At 36.0% G+C, this 24,473-nt stretch overlaps 1 protein-coding gene across 1 annotated transcript in view; it reads left to right on the top strand.

Moving 5' to 3' along the window:
• NPHP3 (nephrocystin 3) overlaps positions 1-24,307 on the top strand; it is a 43,553-nt gene extending 19,246 nt beyond the window's left edge. Inside the window, exons 10-27 of the mRNA XM_051961581.1 lie at positions 1,943-2,046; positions 3,066-3,180; positions 3,433-3,576; positions 4,490-4,587; positions 5,799-5,901; positions 6,384-6,466; positions 7,833-7,974; positions 9,704-9,868; positions 11,502-11,596; positions 12,626-12,748; positions 14,444-14,633; positions 14,892-15,133; positions 16,205-16,280; positions 17,283-17,410; positions 18,140-18,380; positions 20,496-20,621; positions 22,259-22,374; positions 23,098-24,307. Of these exons, the coding sequence (XP_051817541.1) occupies positions 1,943-2,046; positions 3,066-3,180; positions 3,433-3,576; positions 4,490-4,587; positions 5,799-5,901; positions 6,384-6,466; positions 7,833-7,974; positions 9,704-9,868; positions 11,502-11,596; positions 12,626-12,748; positions 14,444-14,633; positions 14,892-15,133; positions 16,205-16,280; positions 17,283-17,410; positions 18,140-18,380; positions 20,496-20,621; positions 22,259-22,374; positions 23,098-23,275 (2,469 nt within the window). The 3' untranslated portion in view covers positions 23,276-24,307. The remainder of the gene's footprint in view (positions 1-1,942; positions 2,047-3,065; positions 3,181-3,432; positions 3,577-4,489; positions 4,588-5,798; positions 5,902-6,383; positions 6,467-7,832; positions 7,975-9,703; positions 9,869-11,501; positions 11,597-12,625; positions 12,749-14,443; positions 14,634-14,891; positions 15,134-16,204; positions 16,281-17,282; positions 17,411-18,139; positions 18,381-20,495; positions 20,622-22,258; positions 22,375-23,097) is intronic.
• The last annotated feature ends 166 nt before the right edge of the window (positions 24,308-24,473 follow it).

The raw sequence follows: 24,473 nt of genomic DNA, 5'->3' as shown, positions 1-24,473 counted from the left end.
ACAACAACAAGGCAACAAAAATAACAGCATTTGAATTACAAAAGACTGACATAGAAATAGATGTGAAGAGAGCCTGGTCTAGACTTATTCCACTGGGGGGTGATGGATACAAGGAGATTCCTCTTCTTTTTTGTGGAAGCAGCACTTTCTCCTTTGCATGTGTAGAAAATTCACAAATTGGTGTTATTTAGGAATGATTTCCTTCCCCATCTCTCCTGGAGGTCCTGCAGCAGAAATGTTCAGAGCATTGTTTCAATGAGAGCTCAAATCTGAGTTTCATCAGACCACTAACTTAAAAACAACAGCAAATTTAAAACACAGTTCTGAAGTTGAAAACTTTCCTATACCAGAATCTTCCTACTTAATATAAGATCAAACCAAGTTTTACATAGAGAATTTTTTATAACGTATATGTTGAAAAGCCATAAAGACCACTTAATCTATTTCATTGACCCATGAAACTGGAAGAACATCTAGACAGAGCAAGAATTGGTCATTCATTCATCTGCCATCACTGAGAGCCACCAAAGAGGGTCCTTTCTGGAAGCTGGACAGCAGGAAACCAAAAAGGGGAAGCCTATTGAGAGAATAGCAGGAACTTCTCTAAAAACTATGTTTGTTTGAGAAATGATAACCTCAGGACTCAATCCTTAAAAGAGGCAACTTCTGGTTTCCAAAAAAGGGAGGATACCCATATTCATGATTTATATGACTTCCCAGAGTTTGCATTAGGAACTCCAGATAGCTCAGCAGTTTTCAAACATCTTAATTTTCTAAGCATTTTGACAGTAGAATTGTAGAAAAAATCATATTTATTTTTTTCTGAATGTCATGTTTTTAAATATTTAATGCATCCCTTCATCCCATATTTCATATCTCAAGCCTATACTATAAATGATATGAAGACCTGTAGACCATAAGTCTATGCTTGAATCCATTACATTCTAGCTTAAGGAAGCAAAACATGTACCCTGAAAACTTAGCACCAAAAGGTAGATTCTTGATGTTACAGGTGTGATACAGCCAAATGCCTCATCCAGAATCCAATCTAGAATGGCAGAGAAAGACTAAGGAGGCACTTGGACCCAATGGGGGATGGAATAATTAGTAGGATTTACATAGGAGTAATGAGGAATATTGACATTATAAGTGAATGCAATAGCTTAAGCAAAAAGATAGCAATGAAAAAGATTAAGGTTCAGAGGATAGTTTGAGTTCACATTTGAAAAATCACAAAGGTAAATGGGAGCCCAGTTTTGGAATGACAAGCTAAATCCTTAAAGGTTTTTGAACAATGCAATGGCATGATTTTCTTTCTGAGAACACCTTCATTTTATCATTGTAAATGGAATTCTGACTGAGTCTGTTCTTGGTCATGTCATTAACAGTTAGTGGGAACTTTGGTGAGCCATTTAAAGCAAATCAGTTTTCTTTGCTGTAATTAAGAGTAGATCTTGTCACAAGTAATTAGGTCTGTTACTGGGTTTTATGAGATAAAGAATGTAAGGACTTTTGTATTTTTAGAACCATCATCATTATCAAAATTATTTAAGAGGCCAATCAAGTGCATCACTCTGTGTGAGATTCCAGGAATAGAACTTCAGGCGTTGATTTAAAGTCCCATGCCAGCTAATCACTTTAGTAGGGTTGCAGGAAATTTCTAGTCACACGTTGTTGGCCCTGAGACTGCTGCAGCTTTTTTTTTTTTTTAATCTTCCATCAATCAGATTTGGATTCTTTCCTTTGTATCTAAGTGTACTTTATCAGCCAATGTGGATAGAAGTCCTGGCAAGGTCTAAAATTGGGGGTTTAGGTTACTTCTTGAATTCATTTATTCAGGTTCTTTTTGTTCTAAACAGATAAACTCATAGTTCTTTTTTTTGTGCATTAACAATGCATCAACCTTTACCAATTGCATTTTTGTTTGTTTGTTTATTCATAGTATTATCAGCGCCTAAATGACCTTGTGGCGGCAGCAGCCCCCATCCCACCCCTTCTTGTGTCCGGAGGACCCGGTTCTGGGAAATCACTTCTTTTATCTAAATGGTCTGAGTTTTTGTTGCTATTTTGTGGTTTTCAATTTACTTTTCATTTTTGAGTTTCAATTATTTAACTAGAATTAGACAGAACAATCTAGTCTATGCACAATTTTGTCACTGAAGTGCTTGTAATATCATTGGGAAGTCAAAATCTACATGAAGGAAACAATTCAGTGACATATAAAGATGTGATCATTAAGTGCAAACAGTAATTATGTTCTGTTATGGGCACCAGAGAACACGGGAATGATCAGTTCATGGGGAGTGCTTATAGAAGAACCTTAGAGCTGGGGAAGTTATTTTAGGCTCTAGTTTTAATTTGCATTTCATTGAAAACTGAGACAAAATTAACAATGGCAAAATTAAGAAATGGATGATTAAAATATTGAGCCATTAAAATGATATTTGGTGCCTTCAGTCTTTTCCCTGGAGTTTTAACGTTAACCAACAATTTTTCGGCATGTTTAATTGATTGCAGCATAAAAGTTGAACAAGGTATCGTAAGAAAGGAGTGTGTCATAGTTATTATTTGCACTGAACTACATAGAAAGCTAATTTTTTTTTCCTGAACCTTTTCATTTAATTTGTGTTTACACTCGGGAAATACTTAGGTTATCTCTTACCACAGAAATGGCCTTAGTTCATTAGAAGAATGTGTTATTTAAAAGGCAACCATTCATTTTAATTGTACTTTAAATTCTAATTTAAACAACCCTGGCTGGAGACATTCAGATAGTTGCTTCAATTTATAGTCGAAATGAATCTGTAATGAAATGATTAGTGACCCAAAGAATCCCAATATTCCATAATCCCTTAGTAGGCAGATTTCATCACAGTGAAAAAGATTATGAATCTGTAACTGCTGACAGATTGATAGTATTTGATAAAGCTCCTTATAGTGAATTAAAATGCTTAGAAGACTAATTTCAAAGATGTTTGAAGGTTTTGTTTTTTTTTTTTTTTTTTTTGGAGAATTATATAGTTTTCCAAACTGTTTTCTCAAAAAGTACTTTGTCTTTTCCACAGGATTCAGTTGCAGCAAAAACATTCTCCAAACACCCTAATTTTGTATCACTTTGTGGGGAGACCCATGTCCACCAGCTCAGAGTCAGCCTCAATAATTAAAAGACTGACTTTAAAGGTAAACTGGACACTTTTTTCCCTGTGAGCAAAATTCTTACTTCAGATATTATAACTGTAATGAGTTTCTGAGTGCCTGACAATAATTTAGGTATTTTCAGAATTACACATTTATTTTGAATTGAGTAAGTGAATAACTCTCCTGGCTGGAGAAGCTCGTGCTTTTCCACATCTCCATTTTGGTTTCTACAGATAGAAATAGCTTCTGCTTGCTATCCCAGCCTGAACAAATTATGCGTCTCTCTTCTTGCAGCTGATGCAGCACTCCTGGTCAGTATCTGGGCTAACACTGGATCCCGGTAAACTCCTCGAGGAGTTTCCACGGTGGTTAGAAAAGCTCTCTGCTCGTCATCAAGGCAGTATTATCATCATTATTGATTCTATAGATCAAGTTCAGGTACTCTTCCAACCTTCTGTTCATAATTTCCTTGGCAAACTTGGAAAAATAAGAAGTCCTACTTTCATAACACTAGCCTCAAAGGGCCCAGGTTCAAATCCCAGCTCTGCCATTCTTGTCAGTGTGAGCTTGAACAAGCCATCCCTCTGGTCTCACTTTCCTCATCAGCAAATTGAAGGGCTTCGGCTCCGAGATCCCTTCCTCTGTAATTCCTTTTGATCCACAGTTTAAAAAGCTCTTGACTCACAAGAGCCCTGAAGGCAGGTAGTACAACTGTCACCACCATTTTACAAAGATGGCTTCACTTGTCACCCAGCTCGTAAATTATGGAGCCTGGACTCCAACGCATGACTTCTGACACTCAATCTAGGGCTCTGCTCACTATCCTGCACTGCCTTTTCTGGAAAAGAACCAAAAACATTGTCAGTGACAAGAGAAGCCATTTGCATTTCTATTCCACTGATTTTATAATTTTTTTTCCTGGGAGGAAGCCAGACTGGTTAAAGATTATTGCTGTGCTGATTATTAATCAAGGAAATGTTGGTCATTTTAGCGAAGTCATTGATGTTTTTGAATAGGTAAATCCCTAATTTGCTTATATTTTAGAAGTTATGGACTTATTTAAAAACTTAGAATTAATTTGCTATATTTTACATTAAAAATATTTTGTATTTCCTAACCATTTGAGCACTCTAGTGAATCTAGTAGTTTTACCATACAGTACTCTTAATTTGGAAAGTATTATATCATTAACAAGAAGTATTTAGTAATAGAATTTGGGGCTTGATTATTCAAAAATAGATCCAAAACATTAAATGGTAACATCCCTTTTTCTGCTTTAGTTAGTATTGGGAATGTGATTCGCTCAGTGAGTTTGAACTAATAGACTGGATGTTGTTTTTGTATTTTCAAGCAAGTTGAAAAGCACATGAAATGGCTGATAGATCCCCTGCCTGTGAATGTGAGAGTAATTGTGTCTGTGAATGTAGAAACATGCCCTCCGGCATGGAGGTATGATAATAAGTTCTTCTTTCAGATTGTCTAGCTATATAAATATGTAAATTCAGTATGTGATATGTGGCAATGTTATATATCCATTTTTTTTTAGCTTGTCCTGCCATAAAAAGTTCACTAAGCTGCCAGGAAAAATTATGAGTCTTCTCCTTCCCATTTTCATCCCTTATATCAGTCTTTTCTTCTCTTCCATCTTTATTCCCCCTGCCCATTATAGTGTCTTTTTTGGCCTAGTGCTTTTGCTCCTTTCTAAACGCTCCCACAAAGGCTTAACATTTTCCTCTTTCTTTTTCCTACTCTCAAGTAACACCAAGATGCAGTGAATGTTACCACCAGCATCGACATTAGCAGGACAATATTGCCTGTAATATATACTCTGCTGTCAACTTCATTTTTCTCTTGCCAGGGCTAATTTTTTCACCCATCAGGGTGAGTGTCAATTCGAATGTGTGGGTTATTGAATGGTGGGCATTTAGTTAATGTTTTCTGCTTTTGATATTGAAGATTTAAAATTGATGAACATTAAATCTGATACATTTGGGACTTTTTAAATACAAAATTTATTATACATCTTTTCAGTGATTAATGATAGTCTTATTGGGAATCAATATTTTTATTGGTAATCCTGTTACACAGATCATCCAAAGCAAAGCAAAAATGATGGGTTTTCTGTCATGTAGAATGAGAGGACCCAGGAGGGATTAAATTGGCAAACTTGAGATCATCCATAATATAAGACTCACAATGAACTCTCTTAAAGATATACATTCCATGTCCTACACTAGGAGATCTCAAGATTGGTTGATAATAGAGTGTCTTTATCTCTCTCTATTTCCCTAAGAACAGTGCCTTAATCACAGCAGGCGCCCAATAAATGTTTAATTAACATAGAGCTTCAAGCTACTATATAGAATAATATCTTCTAAATATTTTAGCAATATTGGATTTATGCTGTTTTATTTCATAGCACTGTGTGTGATTGTGAAAATTTTTTCAGAATGGCAATATAATTGTTAAGAGGAAACAAATCAAGTTAACATTAATATATAGGATATCAAGCTTCATGAAATATATTTCATATGTTTTCAAAGTAGGGTAGAAGGCTGATCTCATAAAAGATTTTTAGTATTTTGCTAGTAGACTATGATAGCACATATTATGTTACTAGATTAGAATATCATTTTTTCTTCTCTTGTCTTAAATATAAGGTTGTGGCCAACACTTCATCTGGATCCTTTAAATTCAAAAGATGCAAAAGCTCTTATTACTGCAGAATGCAGCTGTGTAGATATCAACTTGACCAAAGACCAGGTATGAGCTTTAATTTTAGTAGACATATCTCATTATATATCAGTTTTCTTAAAGAAAGTATTGTTTAAACTGAAGATATGGACTGCTCCCTATCACAAGTAGAAATGAGTTTTAGCCACGATATGGTTAAATGCATTTTGTCCTAAACGAGTAGTGAAAGAATTGGTATCTTGTGCTTTTGTATAGTTGGAAATACGAGGGCTTTAAATATGTTTGAGTTCATGGTATACCCTCCACATACATACCCAAAATTCATATCTACCTCCTTTATTGGGTAAAATCAGGAATGTTACCAAATCTGAATGTATTCCAACATATAAAAATTGTCACTGTAATCAAGATTCCACAGCCAGCTCATTCTTTGGTAATGTGAAAACCTCAGCAATTTAGACAGCTTCATTACAGGTTGGACTTTGTGTTTTCTTTTTTTGTTGTTGTTGTTGTTTTTTGTTTGTTTGTTTGTTGGTAAACCATCATTTTAGGAAAAGAAACTCGAGCGACACTGTCGATCTGCTACTACTTGCAATGCCTTATATGTCACCCTTTTGTGTAAAATGATCACACGGTAAGTTGTGGTTCCTTAGAATACTGTCCTGCACGTTGTGTGTTTGCTGAAAACCATTTCACCAGCATGGGAATTTGGGAAGATGTGACCATCACTGTGCATGGAAGAGGGATGGCAACTCTTTCCCAGATGCTGGCAGGCCCTTGCTCTACTGTAGCAGTAACTGCAGAGTCCTAGAGAATTACTAACAGCCTGCGAGGATGCCTGAACTCTGAGATAATTAATGAATTGTCAGATGTTGTTAAATATATTTACCTAACTTTTTAGTACTAATCCTGGGCAGGTAGAGGATTGCTCCAGAAAACTTGTTTAACTATGAGCCAAACAGGTAAACATCATACATATAGGGAAAAGGCTTAGCTGAAGAATGGGAGGTTGTGCTCCTTTGTTGCAAAAGCAGGTCTCTTTGGATCTATACAATTGCTGTCTTTAATTATCTTTTTTTTTTCATAATCTTCATGTTCTTTAACTTTAAAATATTAACATTGGAATCTCAAATTCCTTCACCAGTGAATTCCTTTGTTTTTTGATAAAGCAGCAGATTTCATGTTTATTGGCACCTTATCTGCTTAACTGCATGTCATTGAATATGTCACATTACCTTTTCCATTTTCTCTTTTGTAAAATGAGAATTGTTTAGATTAGTTGCTGTTATCTAAAGTCCCACTCTCTAGCTCTAAGATCATCATTCATTGGTGCACTCTGAGGAAGGTTTAAAAATTGCATCCTCCAGATATTATCCACTAAGGACTTTGACTCTGCACTGTGACATAGGGCTTGACCTATCATAAAATCAAGATCTAGGCATCATGGAGAATCATATTTTTCTCATTGAAAATGTGGATTTGCAAAGAATAATCCCCTGTTGTAACCTCTTGCATGAAGAATCTGATCATGAGCAACAGTAAAAAGTACAAATATTGAATCATATTTTCAATTCATGTAATAATATTTGTTAAAAATTGTTCATTGATTGGAACACAAGGTTTTGCAAGGGTGAGTGTTGAAAATATCTTTGCATGTATTTTGAAAATAAAAACCTATTATTAAAATATTGTTCATTGACTACAGGCTGATTTCTTTCAGGCTCTTTTCCCTTGCTGATTTGCCTGGCTCACTTAGCAGATCTGCTTGATTATTTTCCCAGTACCTCAATGTTGTCAATTTGCATCTAAGAATCAGCCGGAGCACTCTTTTTAAGTATCCTACATTCTTGTGATATCTGCTATTAGGGCTGATATGTTTTGGGTAGTGATGCTGTTTTGCTGTTACTGTAATTTATTACCAGATTTTATCATTTGAAGGAGTGAAATCTGCTTTCCCTCAAAGGCATAATACAAGTTTAAACCTCTCTCTTTTATTTCAGCGGGGCTGGAAAAGCCGGCAGCATAGATGAAATCTTGCAGCAGTGTTTCCAGTGTCAGGATACCGTGTCCTTGTATAGGCTGGTGCTGCGTTCGATTCAGGAATCCATGGAAAATGATAAAGAAAGGGACCTAATGAAGGAGGTTAGTACATAGTGACATAAAAGGTTGGGGTTTTTTTTTAAGTATACTTTGTTCTCTGTGACTTTAATAATTACTTAGATATTCTTTGTTTAATGCTATAATTTTAAGCTGTTATTAAAGATGTTTCACACAAATCCAAGAATCCCAGCAAGTCAAAACGTGCTTTCTTGTTGTAAAGGCTTATAACTGATTTGTTTGGTAAAATATCTACTGCCCAGGCTGCCCAGAAAAATACCTAGGTACCCAGCTGGACTTATATCTCAAGATAATTTGTTTGATTCTACTGATCAGAGGTGGAGGGCTCTAGATAGAATGAGTCAGGACAAGGGCTGCTTATCTCCAAGTCCTGCTACTGGGTAAATCCTTTGCCCTGACTTTATGTTTGTCTTAGATATTTCTCAGATACTTAGCAGGCTGTGGGAAGACTTACAACCCTTTAGACATTTGTGGGATCTGCCCAAATGTATACAATTCTCGATTTGCCTGATTGAAATGTGCATTTGCCATGATTTAGATGAATGTTTGACTGAATGGAAGACTGGTATCCAGCTAGCTTACCTCTTTTTAAAAAAAATTTTTAAATAGTATTTTATTTTTCCAATTACAAGTGAAGATAGCTTTTGATATTCATTTTTTTAAGATTTTGAGTTCCAAATTTTCTTTTCTCCCTCCCTCCTTTACCTTCCCCTTCTCCAAGACAATAAGCAATCTGATATGGGTTATACATGTACAGTCATTTTAAAAATATTTCTATATTATCACATTGTGAACAAAAGGGAAAAACCACAAGAAAGAAAAAAAGCAAACAAATTTTAAATGGTGAAAATAGTATGCTTTGATCTATATTTAGTCTCCATAGTTCTCTTTCTGAATGCTGATAGCATTTTCTATCCCAGATCTATTGGATTTGTCTTGGATCAATGTATTGCTAAAAAGAGCTAAGTCTGTCATAGCTGCTCATCACATAATCTTGTTGTTGCTATGTATGATAACCTCCTGGTTCTGCTCATTTCACTCAGCATCCATTAACATAAATCTTTCCAGACTTTTCTGAAATCAACCTTCTTATCATGTCTTATAGAATAATAATATTCCATTACATTCAAATGCCACAACTTATTCAGTTATTCCCAAACTGATGGACATCCACTCAGTTTCCAGTTTCTTGCCACTACAAAAAGAGCTGTTACAAACATTTTTGCACAATGATCTCTTTGTGATACAGACCAAGTAATGACACTGCTGGGTCAAAAGATAGGCAGTTTTATAGCTCTTTGGGTGTAGTTCCAAATTGGTCTAGCTCTTTGGGTATAGTTCCAAATTTTTCTCCAAATTGCTAGCTTGCTTCTTAAAAAATATGTTCTAGACTTAGAAGTCTATCAATAGCAAGCTTTTAAAATGCTCACATTTAGGAAAGTTAACAGTAAGATAAATTTAGTCCTTTTGAAGTACATTTATCTTAACTTTAGAAATTTTGCATTTTACGTATTAGAAGTTTTTACTGAGCTTCCTTTTTTGAAGTATAAGACATTTTCTATCATTTCAATTCTGTTTGCAAAACAGAATTCTCATAGCTTAGTGACATCTTTAGATGCTTTGTTGGTATATCAGGAGAAATCAGTGGACCTGACTTTTGTGAATAAACAGTTCTTAAGATTAAGGATTTATATGGCCATTTAGCCCTGTATTTGTAATACTTCTGAATCATGATGTCATTCTGTTTGTTTAGATCCTCTGTCTGGTCACTGTCAGTCACAATGGAGTGAGTGAATCAGAACTGATGGAACTCTACCCTGACTTGTCCTGGCCAGTGCTGACATCCCTCATTCATAGTTTGCACAAAATGTGTTTATTGACGTATGGCTGTGGCTTACTCAAGTTCCAGCATCTCCAGGTAAATGGTCTGTTTTGCATATTTGCCAAAGTGACTTTTGCCTCTCACCTTGATTACATCTAAAACCAGAAGTATCTGTTGAGAGCTTCCAATGTGCAAATTACCGAGCTCCCAGTAGGGAGCTAGGGAAGATCCAGAGATGAATGAGATGGACCTCTAGTGAGCCTAGTGAGGCTATCTTGTGTGGAACTGATAGCATCAGTAATCAAAGAGCAGTTAAGGAGATTCCAGAAGATGCTCAGAGCTAGGAGAGATTACTTCCTATTGGCAGAGCTATGTGGAGGGAAATCAGGGAAGGCTATAGAAGGGGTAGATCTGGGTCTCACTGTGTGGGGTAGATTTGGCTGTGAAGAACTGAGAGGACAGATCATTCCAGTCAGGGGAACAAAGGGAGTCAAGATATTCAGGTTGTTGGAGTTTGATAAGACTGGAAAAGGTAGATGTTGGGCCTTGAATGACAGGCTAAGGAGTAAAAAAAAATTATGCAGTAGGTAGCAGAAATGCCATCAAAAATTTTTGCAATGTGGGGGGACAAGGAGAGAGAGGCAACACAATCAAAGCTGTGATTTAGAAATATTAAATAAAAACATACCATTATTATTTGAAAGGAACTGTACAGAGCCTAATGCTGTCCAAAATACCTGTTTTGTTTTATCAGATTTTATTTGTGTAAAAAGGCAGATATATTCCTGACTTTAATATCATTTATATTTTTAGTGTCCTCATTTATTCTGCATATGATTAATCTTATGGTTGATTTCTATTACTAAGAGTGTGTTTTTGTTTTATATTCATAGATTTTGTGTGGTAATCTATTGAGTCATTTTCCAGCTTTGCTTCATCCTTTATTTTCAGTTTCATATTTTACTTAATATTGGTAATTCCTTCTCCAACATTGCACCTGTAATTTCATTGATGTAAGAACTCCTTCTGGTAATTCCTTCTGCTAATACAGTTAGTAACTCGTTCCTAATTCAAGAATTGCATGGGACATTGAGGCTATATCACTTTCCTGGTTTGTCATGGCTTAGATCATATCAAAGACAAAAACACAGGTTTTCTTGTCTTCATAGAAGGTCTTCTATTCATTATGTTGCATTTTCATACATGAATTAAAATTTGAGTTCATTTTTTCTTTTCCTAAAAATAAATGTTATGGGGCACCTAGTTGATGTAGTGAATAGGGCACAGCCCTGAAGTCAGGAGGACCTGAGTTCAAATATGACCTCAGACACCTAATACTTCTTAGCTGTGTGACCCTGGGGCAAATCCCAAATGCCTCAGCAAATAAATGCATGAATGAATAAAATGATGAAATGGAGGTATTTTATTAAATTTCAAGTGCCAAATATTTTACAGCATATAGTACTTGCTAAAAAACAAACAAAAATACAGCTTTATGACTATTTTCTATAGTACTAAGAGCGCGGGTAGGGCTACAGATGTCAGCCAATCAATGAACACCAAGTGTTTGCTATATATACCAGGCACTGGGCTAAGTTCTGGGGATGCAAAAAACAGGCAAAATACAATCCCTGCCCTCAAGGCACTTACAGTCTGATAAGGAAGAAAATACATATATAATGTGAATGTCACTTAATAAAATGATATAATTTATTTATTTTTTTCCTAGGCTTGGGAAACAGTGAGATTAGAATACATGGAAGAAAGTCAAGATATTTCTATCTATAGAGAAAAGTTAATTGAATATTTCACTTCCCAACTAAGGTATTTTACTTCTTCAATTTGGTCCTTCTCTAACTTCTGTTGTGAACAATAGACAACAATATCATTTTCTCTTTGTGTGTCTTTATAGATTAAGAATTTGGCAGTGACTAAATACATGCAAATCCCTTCTTTGCACTTTAAATGTCAAAAGTATCAAATTACTGATGCTTTAAAATGTAAGTTTTCTTTCAGAAGAGAAGGAAGCTCACCTTGACGCGTAGAGCCTGCTGTCACAGTCCTGAAGGCCTGTCTTCATGACTTCCCTCTGACACACACAGAGCTATGTGACATTAGGCATAACTTCACCTCTCTGTGCCCCAATTTTCAAAGCCCTTCCATTTCTTATGAGTCATTGATAGACTTTGGTAAAGATTTCCATGCTAGAAGTTTTATCACATGGATAAAAATAAGAGGTTCCCAGATCTAAAAATATTTCAGAGGGGATTTCAGTTCCCTCATTTAATAATCAAAGTAGTCATATTAAAAAAAAAAAAAAAAGGTCTAATATTTTGACCAAGGATTCAAACCAAATATGAGATGGGAAAATTTGGATTTGGCATAGAAAATATTTGGATGCTGAATTTTTCCTAGTTTAATAGTTAAAAGAAAAAATATAGGTTTGTATTTTATTTCATTGAATAATGAAATTTGGTTTTTCTTTTTTTTTCTGAGCTTGCCCTTTTAAAAAAGGTTTTATTGATGCCTTTTGTTTTGATATCATGATCATTATTTTTATTGTATCTTCCAAATATTTCCTAGATTGTCTCTCATTTGGGTTAGAGCTAATCATGTGGTTGCTTTGGCCTTTGATGTAGGAGCCATTAGGTCTAAGTCCCTGGTGTTATCTTAGTTATTGGCTAATAGAAAGAATCAGGGAGTGATGCTAAATAAAGTTCATTTCCTTCAAAATCCTACTTTTACTGTCTCTTCATGATTTCATCACTGTGCCACTGATTCAGTGAGAATTGGAGGGGTGCCCAGCACATCATGTGTTTATTGTGTTGAATTTCCTCCCCTTCCTTTCCTTAGTAAAGCCCGAGTGACCTGGAGGTGTGCGGATGAGCTCCCTTGGCTTTTCCAACAACAAGGCAACAAACAGAAGTTGCACGAATGTCTACTCAACCTCTTTGTGTCTCAGAATCTTTATAAAAGGTAAGAAGAGATCACATCTCAGTGAGTTAGTTTGGATTTTCAAAATCTAAAAATTTGGACTTTTGAAACAAGTATGTTTTAAAATCAGCATCATTCTGGCATTTTGAGATTCTAGTAAAACAAATCATGGTGGAGACAGATCTATAGAAAATGGTATTATTCATCATTTCAGTCATGTTTGACTATGACTCCATTTGGAGTTTTCTTGGCAGAAATGCTGGGGTGGTTTATCATTTGCTTCTCCAGCTCATTTTACAGATCAGAAAACTGAGACAAGCAAAGTATTGGACTAGAGTAGGACTTTTGAATATTTTTGAAGTCACTGTCCCTCAGAGTCTGATGGAGTCTCTGAAGTCCTTCTCAAAAGAATGTTTGTCTAAATGCATAAATTATATTGAATTGCAAAGAAAACTAGTTATCCAGATTTGAAAAAAAATTCCAGAGCCCAGGTTGAGAAGTACTAGACTACATAAAAGAGCAAAATTTCACAGCCCTTTCTACTTCTAATCCTATATAAAAGGATATCTGGTAGTGCAATAGCTAGAGCACTGGACCTAGAGTCAGGAAGATTTCATTTTAAAACCAGCCCTAGGTACTTACTAGCTGTGTGACTCTGGGCAAGTCATTTAATCTGCCTCCATTTCCCCAACTATAAAATGGGAATATTAATAGTATTGTCTCCCAGGGTTGTTGTAAGGATCAATTGAGTTGATATTTATAAACATTAAGTACAATGTCTGGCATAGAGTAGGTATTTAATAAATGTATATATCCTTTCCTTCCTTCCTTCCTTCCTATGTCTCAGATTTAAGTTTTTGAGACCAGGTGCCATCCTCTAAATCAAGCCTAATTAATGATGAAAGAGTCATTTACATTGTGATTTTTCTATGTTACATCTCTTTTATTTAGTGTCTTGCTTGTTTTTAATATAGATTGTGTTACTCACATTACCCCTTGTGATTCACTATGAATAGTAGAATTTTTTCCCATCATCTTTACAAATCTAAATGTTTGAGTGTTTTTTTCTCTCTTCCTAGTGATCTTTCTTCAGGTTACTTTTGATTTCTTTATGGCCAGCAATCTAAATGATTTTTCCCCACGCCTGTCTGTATTTTAATGCATCCTCCACTAGAGAATAGCAAGTCTCCCTTGAACCTGGAATCATCTGCAGAAGAAACATGTTTTCTTTTGTTTTGAAGCTTGGTGACAAAAATGCAGAATAACAGTCCAGTTAGAGCCCATCATTCTTCTCAGCTTCCTTAGTCTATGATGTTCCCCACATCCCATTAGTTATCTTAAGAGTGATCCTGGCTTTTGATGTTGGATGTCAGTTTAATGGGTTGGTATCACTACAGAATCCTTTTTCAAACATATCTGCACTTGACTTGTCAAGGAGCTATTTTTCTTCATGGAAATACTTTTAATTGACATTTACTTGTTTTGGCTTTCATTTTTAAACAAAACATGGAGTTGCTTGTTTTCATAGCAGCAGTTCTCCCATATTTATTATTTGATACAAAGCATCCCATGAATTATAGCAAAGTGGTTATATAGAGAGAATAAGCTTCTGTGTGTCATGTCATAACTGTAGAAAGCCAAATCTTGGACAAAATTGATATTAGCTTCATACGTATTTTGTTTTCAAGCCGTGTGTGTGTGTTTGTAGTTTCTCATTAAATTATTATATTAAAACAGAGGACACTTTGCTGAGTTGTTGAGCTATTGGCAGCTCGTTGGGAGAGATAAGGGATCCATGGCTGCCGAATATTTTGATTCCTTGAAGCAGTATGAGAAAAACTGTGAAGGAGAAGAAAGCATGATGTCTTTAGCTAATCTCTATGAAACCTTGGGTCGATTTCTCAAGGACCTTGGCCTTCTCAGTCAGGTAAGGGTCTCCAAGACTCCCTGGAAATGTGGATTTACACATTGTGACTAAATGTAGAGTCCTATCTCTTTACCTTTACTTACGCTTACTCTTACTCCACTTACTGATTCTCCTGTAGTGTGAAATAGTCATTAAAAAGCAGGTTTCTAAGAGTTCTTGTGTTTATTTGATTTCCTTTCGAGGGGAGGCCACATTCATTAGAAAATAGGTTTTTAAGAGTTCTTGATTTTAATTTGATTTTGGGGGTTGGGGGGACAGGCTATTGTTCCCTTGCAGAGGTCTTTAGAAATCCGAGAAACAGCCCTGGATCCAGATCATCCTCGAGTGGCCCAGTCTCTCCATCAGCTGGCAAGTGTTTACGTGCAGTGGAAAAAATTTGGCAATGCCGAGCAGCTCTATAAACAAGCCCTGGAAATCCTGGAGAATGCTTACGGTTCCGAGCACCCTCTTATTGCCCGGGAGCTAGATGCACTTGCAACCTTGTATCAGAAACAAAACAAGTAAGAATGAAGCTGGTAGTATTGCCATGTCAGAGGAGGAGGTTTGGGTTGTTAATAAATACATCGTGGCAGAGAGAGATGAGGAGTGATGAGGGCGTAAGTGGTCCCTGGGTGTTTCTTAATTTTTCTAACTTCTGTATACAGTGTATTTAAGTAGAATTTCTTAGGATGAATTTATATGGAGTAACAGTATTGAAAAAGCATCACATTGTGTTCAGCAGGCAACTAATTAGTACTGCAAACTAAAACTTTTATTTTACCTCAAGACATACTGGTAGAGCATATTTCTGAGCCAATTAAAAATGCTACAGTATCCACAGGATTACTGACCCAGGACTTGTGATTATAACTCACTTGGATCGTCCACTGTTGCTGTGAGGTAAAAAAGGCTATCATTTTGTGCTGGGCTGAAGAGATGGGAGACCTGGGTTTTTAGCCCCAGTCCTACCACTGAACAGTCGGGCAAATCACTGCCTCCTGCTCCTCTTCTCTGACATGAAAGAGTTGAATCAGATGAAATCTAAGATCCTGGGGCAGCTAGGTGGTGCAGTGGATATAGTACCAGTCCTGAAATCAAAATCTAAGTTCATATCTCATCTCATACACATAACACTTCCTAGCTGTGTGATCCTGGGCAAGTCACTTCACCCCCAACTGCCTCAGAAAAAAAAAGAAAAGAAATCTAAAATCCTTAGCAAGGCTAATTCAGGAAACATTTATTAAGCATCCCTCTGATCCAGGCACTGAGAATATGTAGACATCCCCTTTCCCCTATCTAGCAAACAAAAACAAAATCCTCAAGCCTTAGAGGCTACTCCTTTTATGTAAGTTAAATCTTTTTTTTTTTCTGAGACATTATTGTAGAGCTAGGTTTTGGTTTTATGAGATAAGATATTTTTGGTAGAATCTTTAAATTTCAGAAACATTTTCATCATATGAAAGCTGCATTATTTAGTAACCAAACATATTTCTTCATATATGCATTTAAAAATAGTTCATTCTTGCCAAAATGATGTGTGAACATTTGTTTCTTCCTTTTAGCTTATTTTTTTCCTAAAATGCTTTTTTTAGATATGAACAAGCTGAACATCTAAGGAAAAAATCCTTTAAAATCCGACAGAAAGTTGCAAGGAGAAAAGGCAATTTGGTAAAGAAATAAAGTTTTTCTTTCATTATGTATTTGAAATCCTAAGAATGATTCAAAACTGAATTTCATCTAGCAAGCACATGATGGGCTTTATTCTTTCACAAAGTTAGAGACTTGATAATTTGCATTCTTGAAGTGTTAGTTAAGGTTTTTCCAGTGGTCCTCATCCTCCGTGAGGCTTTAGGAATACAACTATTGGTGGGAAGAGAGAACTATGAAACTCCTGGATGTTGAACTACGATATGACTTTGAAGAATATTCAGAGAGAATAAAGAAGCAGGGCCTCCTTGAACAAAAATCTGAGCAAGATTTTTGTGTTTTAAGTTCTGAGGAAGTAAGAAAAAATTCCCTACAAACACAAGTGTATGATTTTTTTTTAGTTTTGTAAATTAGTTTTTAAAAATTAGGCCTCAATTTTCATATCCCTAATATGGAAATCATAACAATAAAACTATTTGCACTGTCTAAAAGATTGTAAGAAATGTGCTCTCTAAACCCCAAAGCCCTTGTTACTTGTAAGCCGATTATCATGGTTTAAAACACTCCATGTCTGATTTTAATTAGGAAGTGAGAATGTTCAATTATAACTTAGTGAGCTGATTTTTAATTCTGCTTGTTTTTAAGTTGTGTTGTTGTTTATGATATTAAGTTTAGACTTAAGAAAAGAAAGAAAAAAGTAAAAATTCTGAATGGGCAGTCAGGGAGACACCCTTATAATTCCAGTTCTTTAAAAAGAAATAAAGTGAAGCATAAAGTGCACTATCAAGTTATTTTCTGAATGACTTGTGCTTCCCACACCCATTGCTTCCCACAAACATTTTAATGAAATTTAGTATATGAATGATGGGAATACTTGGATGTGGGTGATTTTTAATGAATAATATTTTTAATTATATGACAAATAATTGCAATCGCTTTTAAAGAAGAAATAAAGCATGGTTAGTCATCGGGTATTGCTTCAAACTAAACTGGTGACAAATTGATTTTTTCTTTGCCCTTTAGTATGGATTCGCTCTCCTACGTCGACGGGCTCTACAGTTAGAAGAACTTACATTAAGCAAAGACACAGCGGATAATGCTCGAACCCTCAATGAGTTGGGTGTTCTCTATTATCTGCAAAATAATCTTGAGTAAGTAATTTATTGACCAGAAAATAAGTAAAGATAAAGAAACAAAAGGAGAAGGAAACAGCAGAGGATGAGATGTATAGATGGTGTCATGGAAGCAACAAACATAATCTCTGACAGACTTTAGGAGTTATGTGGTCCGTGGGGTCAGGAGGAATTGGACACAAGTGATTAACAAATGTTATTTTTTCCATTCAATATTTTGATTCCTAGGTCAAAATATTTAGCTTTGAAAAAAACTAATTGTTCAGTTATCTGAAAGTATAGTGCTTAACAAAATTATTGAAATCTTAGGATTTAAAAAATATTACAAATGTTTAGGCCATTGTATTAAGATCCAATTAGATATTTTGAGAATATTGAACTTGGGCTTTTTGAACTGCCTCCCAAAGAAAGGATTTGATTTTTAAAGAACTTTTGTTTTAAAATCATTTATTTTAAAATCTTATGTAAAACCTGTATGTCACCTAAGTGGAGAAGTTGGAACACTGAGATCATTAGTTAGGTGATTCATGCCCCCAGATTTGCTTTCAGGAAAGCAGTTATTTTGGGGTGGTTTTTGTAGGAAGGCAGGATATATTGGTCCAAGTTCTGTACCCTGTCTACTTACTATGTAAAAATACTTGCTCATTTTCCACTTCAATTCACCTAGTAGATGTGGCCTTTCAGGAGCTTAACTGTACAGACCTCGCTGATTCCCTTAAAGACCATTTGTGCTGTTACCATTCGCAGGGCCGCCGATCTCTTTCTGAAACGCTCCTTAGACATGAGGGAGCGAGTCTTGGGGCCGGACCATCCTGACTGCGCCCAGTCTCTAAACAACCTGGCTGCTCTCTACAACGAGAAGCAGCAGTATGCAGAGGCAGAGGAACTCTATGAGCGAGCCCTGGACATTAGGAGGCGAGCCCTGGCCCCCGACCACCCCTCGCTGGCGTATACAGGGAAGCATCTCGCGATCCTGTACAAGAAACTGGTCTGTGTTTGTTTGAACTGCATTTGCTTTCTCCGCATAGCTTTTTGGGTTCAAAATATTCCATTCAAATCACCAGTACTGACAAATAAACAATTTCACTTCTCTAAGATAAATAACTTTTCTTTGAGCTATTACATCTGTCAAGTAGATGGATAAATAAAAGTATATTTGGGATTTGAGCCTTCATAAAATTATAGTAGAGTATAGTAGAGGAAAGGGCAGCATTGGGACTTAAGGGGAAGCTTTATCATTGACCATTTGTGCAAATTTGGGTAAAAACCCTTCATCTTCCTGGGCTCTAATTTCCTCGTTTGTAAGATGAGGATTTAGTTGAGATATAGAAGGTTCCTTCTTTAATTAGAAGCTGATAAATGGATTCTCAATTTACAACAGAAGTTTTTCTAAAGCATATTTTATAAATATCAGTATTTTTACTAGAATGGTGATTTTAGATCATGACCCCAATTTTAAATGATACTTTTACAATTCTGAAGTGATTCTTCTTAGCTGTAATCCATATCCTTAAAGTACAGAAAGAAGTGGCTATGATTTTGCATCATCTGTCTGTGACTTTATGATTTTGCATCATCTATCTGCGACTTTATGATTTTGCGTCATCTATCTGTGACTTTATGATTTTGCACCATCTGTCTGTAACTTTATGATTTTGCATCATCTGTCTGTAACTTCATTGATGGTCTCAAAGTCAGTGGTCAAAAAATAGATCAGTGGGCAACCAGCGTATCAATGAGCCCGTCCTCTAACAATCCCTACCCATCCCTAGACTTGAGGCCTTTGTGACTTGGGGGCAGGACCGGCTGGTACTTCCCTTCTACTGACATAAAATGAGAAGGATTTGAGTGAAATGCAGTTGAGCAGGCCTTGGAGCAGGCCAGCCACACACGTTGTAAAACAGCCACTTCCTACAAGCCCCTCAAGCTCAGGTCTAAGTGGCCTCTTCTATTACTTGAGCACTTTTATCACATAGTGCTTTCCCTATTGAATCAGTCATGTCATGATCCTAGAAACCAGTAGCCCTGCAGCATAGCCCATAATTCCATGCAGAACAAGGTCAGCAGAGTTTTTTTTTAAGACAAGAATGTGGCATTTTCCTGACAAAGTAAAGGCTGAGATGGAGGAGAGGGAAGTGGGCATTTTAGCGGAAAATCCAGTTTCCATGAGCACTCTCAACTCTTATTTCATGAACATGATCTTCCCATGTCTCTTAACTGAATTAAAGTTAATTTTGTTCTTTTGTCATGATCCTAATTTGCCATTTAAATAGCAGTTGGCTGAAACTATCCTTCTTTTCTAGAACTTATATTTAAATATATCAAATGAATGTCAAAGGGCATTTCTTTGCCAGGTGGTGTATTCTTGACATCAAAATGCATAAACAAGGAGGAAACCAGAATGAATTCTACCATTAAATACAGTAAATAAATAGATGAGTTCTTTGATTAGACATTTCTATAGTAGTATCTATTCAAGGAAAGGAAACTTAAGAATCAGATGTTTGCCCATTTCAATCAAGTAGATGATACAGTAAATTCAGACCACTTTTCTACTCTCCTTTCGCCTTGAAACAAAACACTTATCCATGACTACATAATGAGGAATATTTACAGTGTTTCCACTTAAGTAGGACTTAACACTGTCCAGTTTCCCAACTTCCATTTGCACTGAGCACCAGCACATTCAGGAAGATACCAACAAATCCTTGGAAGTGTCAAATGAACTTGATTATGTGCCAAATGGGGTGCTGTACACCTGGAACTTGTAAAATATTTTTTGAGCTCTCATCCCCCTTGCCCAGTCTCTATCTCTGAAATATAAGTCAGTAGGATATGAGTTCTTTTTAGAATAGAAACCATTATGGGTTTTATCTTTGTGTCCCTAGCTTGTATCTATGCAGTACATGATCTTACACATGGTATGGTATTTAACAAATGTTTATTGAATTAAGAAATGGATGAAATGTTAAGGGTTGTTGAGGGAAATTTGTAAACTTATTAAGTATTCATAATTGATCTCAAATATAATATACTTCCTTTTGTAAGCAGCTGTTCAATTATATGATGTAATTTACTTTCTTCATACCGCTTTATTTTACAGGGGAAACTTGATAAGGCTGTGCCTTTGTATGAACTGGCTGTAGAAATACGTCAGAAATCTTTTGGTCCAAAACATCCTAGTGTGGCTACTGCCTTGGTAAACCTTGCTGTCCTTTATAGCCAAATGGTGAGTTCCTTGATTTTTTAACTTCCACAAATCCCCTATATTATAGTATATATTGAAAGATCCCTCAGTGTACATGCTCTCCTCTGATACAGTTCAGAGTAATAGCATCATGAGCTGCTGAAATTAAAAAAAGGCAAAATACATTGTCATCTGGTAGCCAAACTCCCATTGATGGCCTCTTCAAACTTAGCTCATATGGACGTTAAATATGGCGTTCTGAACTGTCACCAGGCTGGTACCTTCAGCCTCTCCAATCTAATAAAATATCTAGTAGAAATTTAACTTGGGCACTATAAATTTAAAGTGAAAATAATTTAAAGAGAACTAAAATTGTTTATTCTGACCTTTGGAATAGCATTAAGAAACCTTTTCATTTAGTGGCCTTTTAAAATAATTACAATAGAAGTAACCTACACGAACAGCAGTTTCTGGTTTAAAAAGCCATCTCACACATTTTATTTCATTTGATTCCCACAACAGAGCAGGAAACTGTACGAGTAATGGCATTCCCATTTTACACATCAGAAAACTGAGGCTCAGAATGAGTAAAGGCACACAAGGAGCCAAGATCGAGACAGACGCTGGAACAAACCCACAATTCCTGACTTCAAGTCCAGCCCTCCTGTCTCTTCACCCTAATAATACAATCAGGCTACCTTTCAGTTGTTCAGTCCTTTTAGCCATGTCTGACACTTCATGACCCCATTTAGGGTTTTCTTGTAAGAGATACTAGAGTGATTTTGCCATTTCCTTCTCCATATCATTTTACCGAGGAAACTGGGGCAAACAGAGCTTGCCCAGGATCACAGAGCTAGGAAAAGTTTGTGGCTTGATTTGAACTCAGGTTTTTTCCTGAATCCAGGCCTGGCACTGGGACACTTAGTTATTCCCCCTTTCATTTACACAGACTTAAATAATTATAATCAAGCTTTATGAGAAGATAGTCAACTGAGCCTCCTAGATTAGTTAAATTAAGTACCTGAAGGCTTAATGCCTTCAATATTTTCCTTTATCTTCATACATTAGGGAGAGAATATCACCCTGAAGGATTTATTGGCTGATGCCAGTTCCTAGAGGGTTTATAAAGAAACCCCAAGAGAGCACAAGGATTAGCCACTCTTGCCAAACTGAGAAGACTTAGAAAATAGAGCCAGGCTGGGATGAATAGCCATCATTGAAGGACCAGTCCAGGACAGAATTTGGAGAGGCTCATTCTCTCTGATTTGTGTGAATTGTCCAGCCCATAGCCATTTTTTAAGACTCTGTCCATTTAGAGAGCTTTTGCTCTCTGTATTTGAAGAGTACCCACATAAATGGAGCCAAAGATTGCTGAAGTAAATCAGTTGAAGAAATAGTAAGGAAAAGAGCGAGAATTATCATCCCTATTTTGCAGATAAGGCAAATGAAGCTAAAAATTTATCTGATTAAGGTCAGATCAGTAACTAAATTAGGATTGGAACCCAAGCTTCCTCATCCAGTAGCCTTTTCATACTCCTAATAAATTATTCTCTAATTTAAAATATTCTTTTTCTAAAAATTTATTTTGTCAAATAACATTATTTGATACATATTAATTTTAGCAATTAGGTATATTTATCATATGTTAACAAGCAATATGATTATTTCTTTACTTCAAGAAAAAGCCTATTGAAGCCTTACCATTGTATGAACGAGCGTTAAAGATTTATGAAGACAGCCTGGGTCGGATGCACCCACGAGTAGGTGAAACACTGAAAAATTTGGCTGTGCTGAGGTGAGATTGTTATCCTTTTCCCTTATATAGTCAGACTCTTGGGGGAGGAAGAGATGTTTTTCACTTTTTGCAAACTTGAATAGTATAGAAGATTTACCAATAAGTCTATTTAAGGGTGGCTACTTTCCTAGGTAACGTGATTTCACACACGTTAATGGAAAGGAAGTCAGCAGTATTGATTATTTTCCATCCTAAATTTGTAACTGGTATTAAGCTAGATAACATAGGTTCTTTGATGTTCACCAGGCTAATGTTTGTAGCTTGAGTGACATATCTGCTTGTTGACAAGAATGGAAGATTAAACATGATGTCCCAACAGATCCATCATTTTTTTTTTTTGTCACAAGAGATGGAGGGTTGAAGAACTTATCACAAAATGACATTAACACAAAAGGCACCAGCAAAACTTGTTTTGTAAAAACCTGGTGGCCTTGTCCTCTGTGTATTTCCCCCAGTTGTGCTTCTAGATTGCACTGACCCCGTCCCTGTACCCAGTTTAGTCAGGAATGATTCCCCTATAGCAGGAGAGAGGAGACTGCAGGATTGGAGGCGTCTTGTTTTCTCATGCTTCTGAGTAAATAGATCCACTTGAGCAAAGCTCTCCACCAGCTGATTTCTTATTCCCAGCTTTATTGTCGATATCACCACGTTGTCCTATAGACTTTGTAAATAGCCATGGTGCCAGAATTACAGCTTTTAAAACTTGTGCTCATTTTGTTTAAGCTATGAAGGAGGAGATTTTGAAAAGGCTGCTGAGCTCTACAAGAGAGCAATGGATATAAAAGAAGCAGAAACATCTCTCGTCGGAGGAAATGCGCTCTCGAGGCACTCATCCAGTGGAGATACATTTAGTTTAAAAACCCTTTCTCCCAATGTTTTCCTTCTCCATGGACAAAGGTAGCAGTATCCATTTTAAGAATATATGCTAATGAAAACTCTCCAAACTGAAGCAGACATTGATGCACTTTACAATGAATTATTTGAGGCTTGGGACAGTATTACTTCAAACCACAACAAAGTGGTTTTTGCTTTTTTTTTTTTTTAGTTATTTGTCTCTGGCTGCCTTGTGCTTATCTAGTGTTTTATATATTTATATGGAAGAGTGACTGGAAATAAAAGGAGTCAAGAGATGGAGTTACACCTGAATACCTTGTGCCAGCTTTAAAAATATTTTTATACTTTTCTTGGAGAATTTCCTTCTAGAGTGTGACAGTTTTAAGATATGTAGACCAGGGTGCCCTCCATCTCTTGGTACAAGGTCAGTCAGTTTCACACCAGGAACTCAAGAATTCTGGACAGCATCCTTTTTCAGTGTGTTTCTTTAAACAGCAGCCTTGCCTCTATATCTACCTCATAGAGAGTTTGAGGATTAAAAAGATAATAGATCTTAATCTATTTGAACATAAAATATTGGTATTAAACATTGGCTGCTACATTCTTATGATTTCTTCTATCGTTTTTTTTTTCTTAAGAAAACTATGCTAATATATAATCACCTTTTTTAAAAAAAATAATTTTATAAATGACTTCTATGTTTTTCTGTTGTTCATCAAAAAACTTAGGTATTTGAGGTAAGGCAGCATACATCTCATCGTCCCAAATCTTTTCTGAACAAATTTTTGACTTGTCAAAATGTAACTTTGATATTTTCTCACTTATAAGCATACTTACTATACAAATCAGTCCATCATTTACATTTAAAACACTTATCTGCCATTTCTTGTACTGAAAAATGAGATATTACAAAGGAGATTGCTACCTCCCAGCTTGGATATTATTTTGTATCAATTGTCATGTAGGTATAGAATTGTTTTGTATGGTTTTTTTTTTTTATGTCTGTAGTTTTTAATGTGTAACATGCCTTCATTGCAAAGGTGAAAATGACATAACTGTATTCCACTTTTAAAATAAAAATGGAAAACTGGCTTCCTCATCTTCTTGTTTTTCCTAGATTGCCAAATTATTTCTCTATATAACTGCTCACCAGGTTTAACTAAAGCCCAGTTCTATGTCAAATGAATGTTCAATAAACTCCAGTGGCTCCCTATTAACTCTAGCATTAAAAACAAAAATCCTGTTTAGCCTTGGTGGAGCTCTTC

The sequence above is a fragment of the Antechinus flavipes genome, chromosome 5 (assembly GCF_016432865.1).
Source record: "Antechinus flavipes isolate AdamAnt ecotype Samford, QLD, Australia chromosome 5, AdamAnt_v2, whole genome shotgun sequence".
NCBI classification, from domain to species: domain Eukaryota; kingdom Metazoa; phylum Chordata; class Mammalia; order Dasyuromorphia; family Dasyuridae; genus Antechinus; species Antechinus flavipes.
This window is presented reverse-complemented; position numbering and strand designations above follow the sequence as displayed.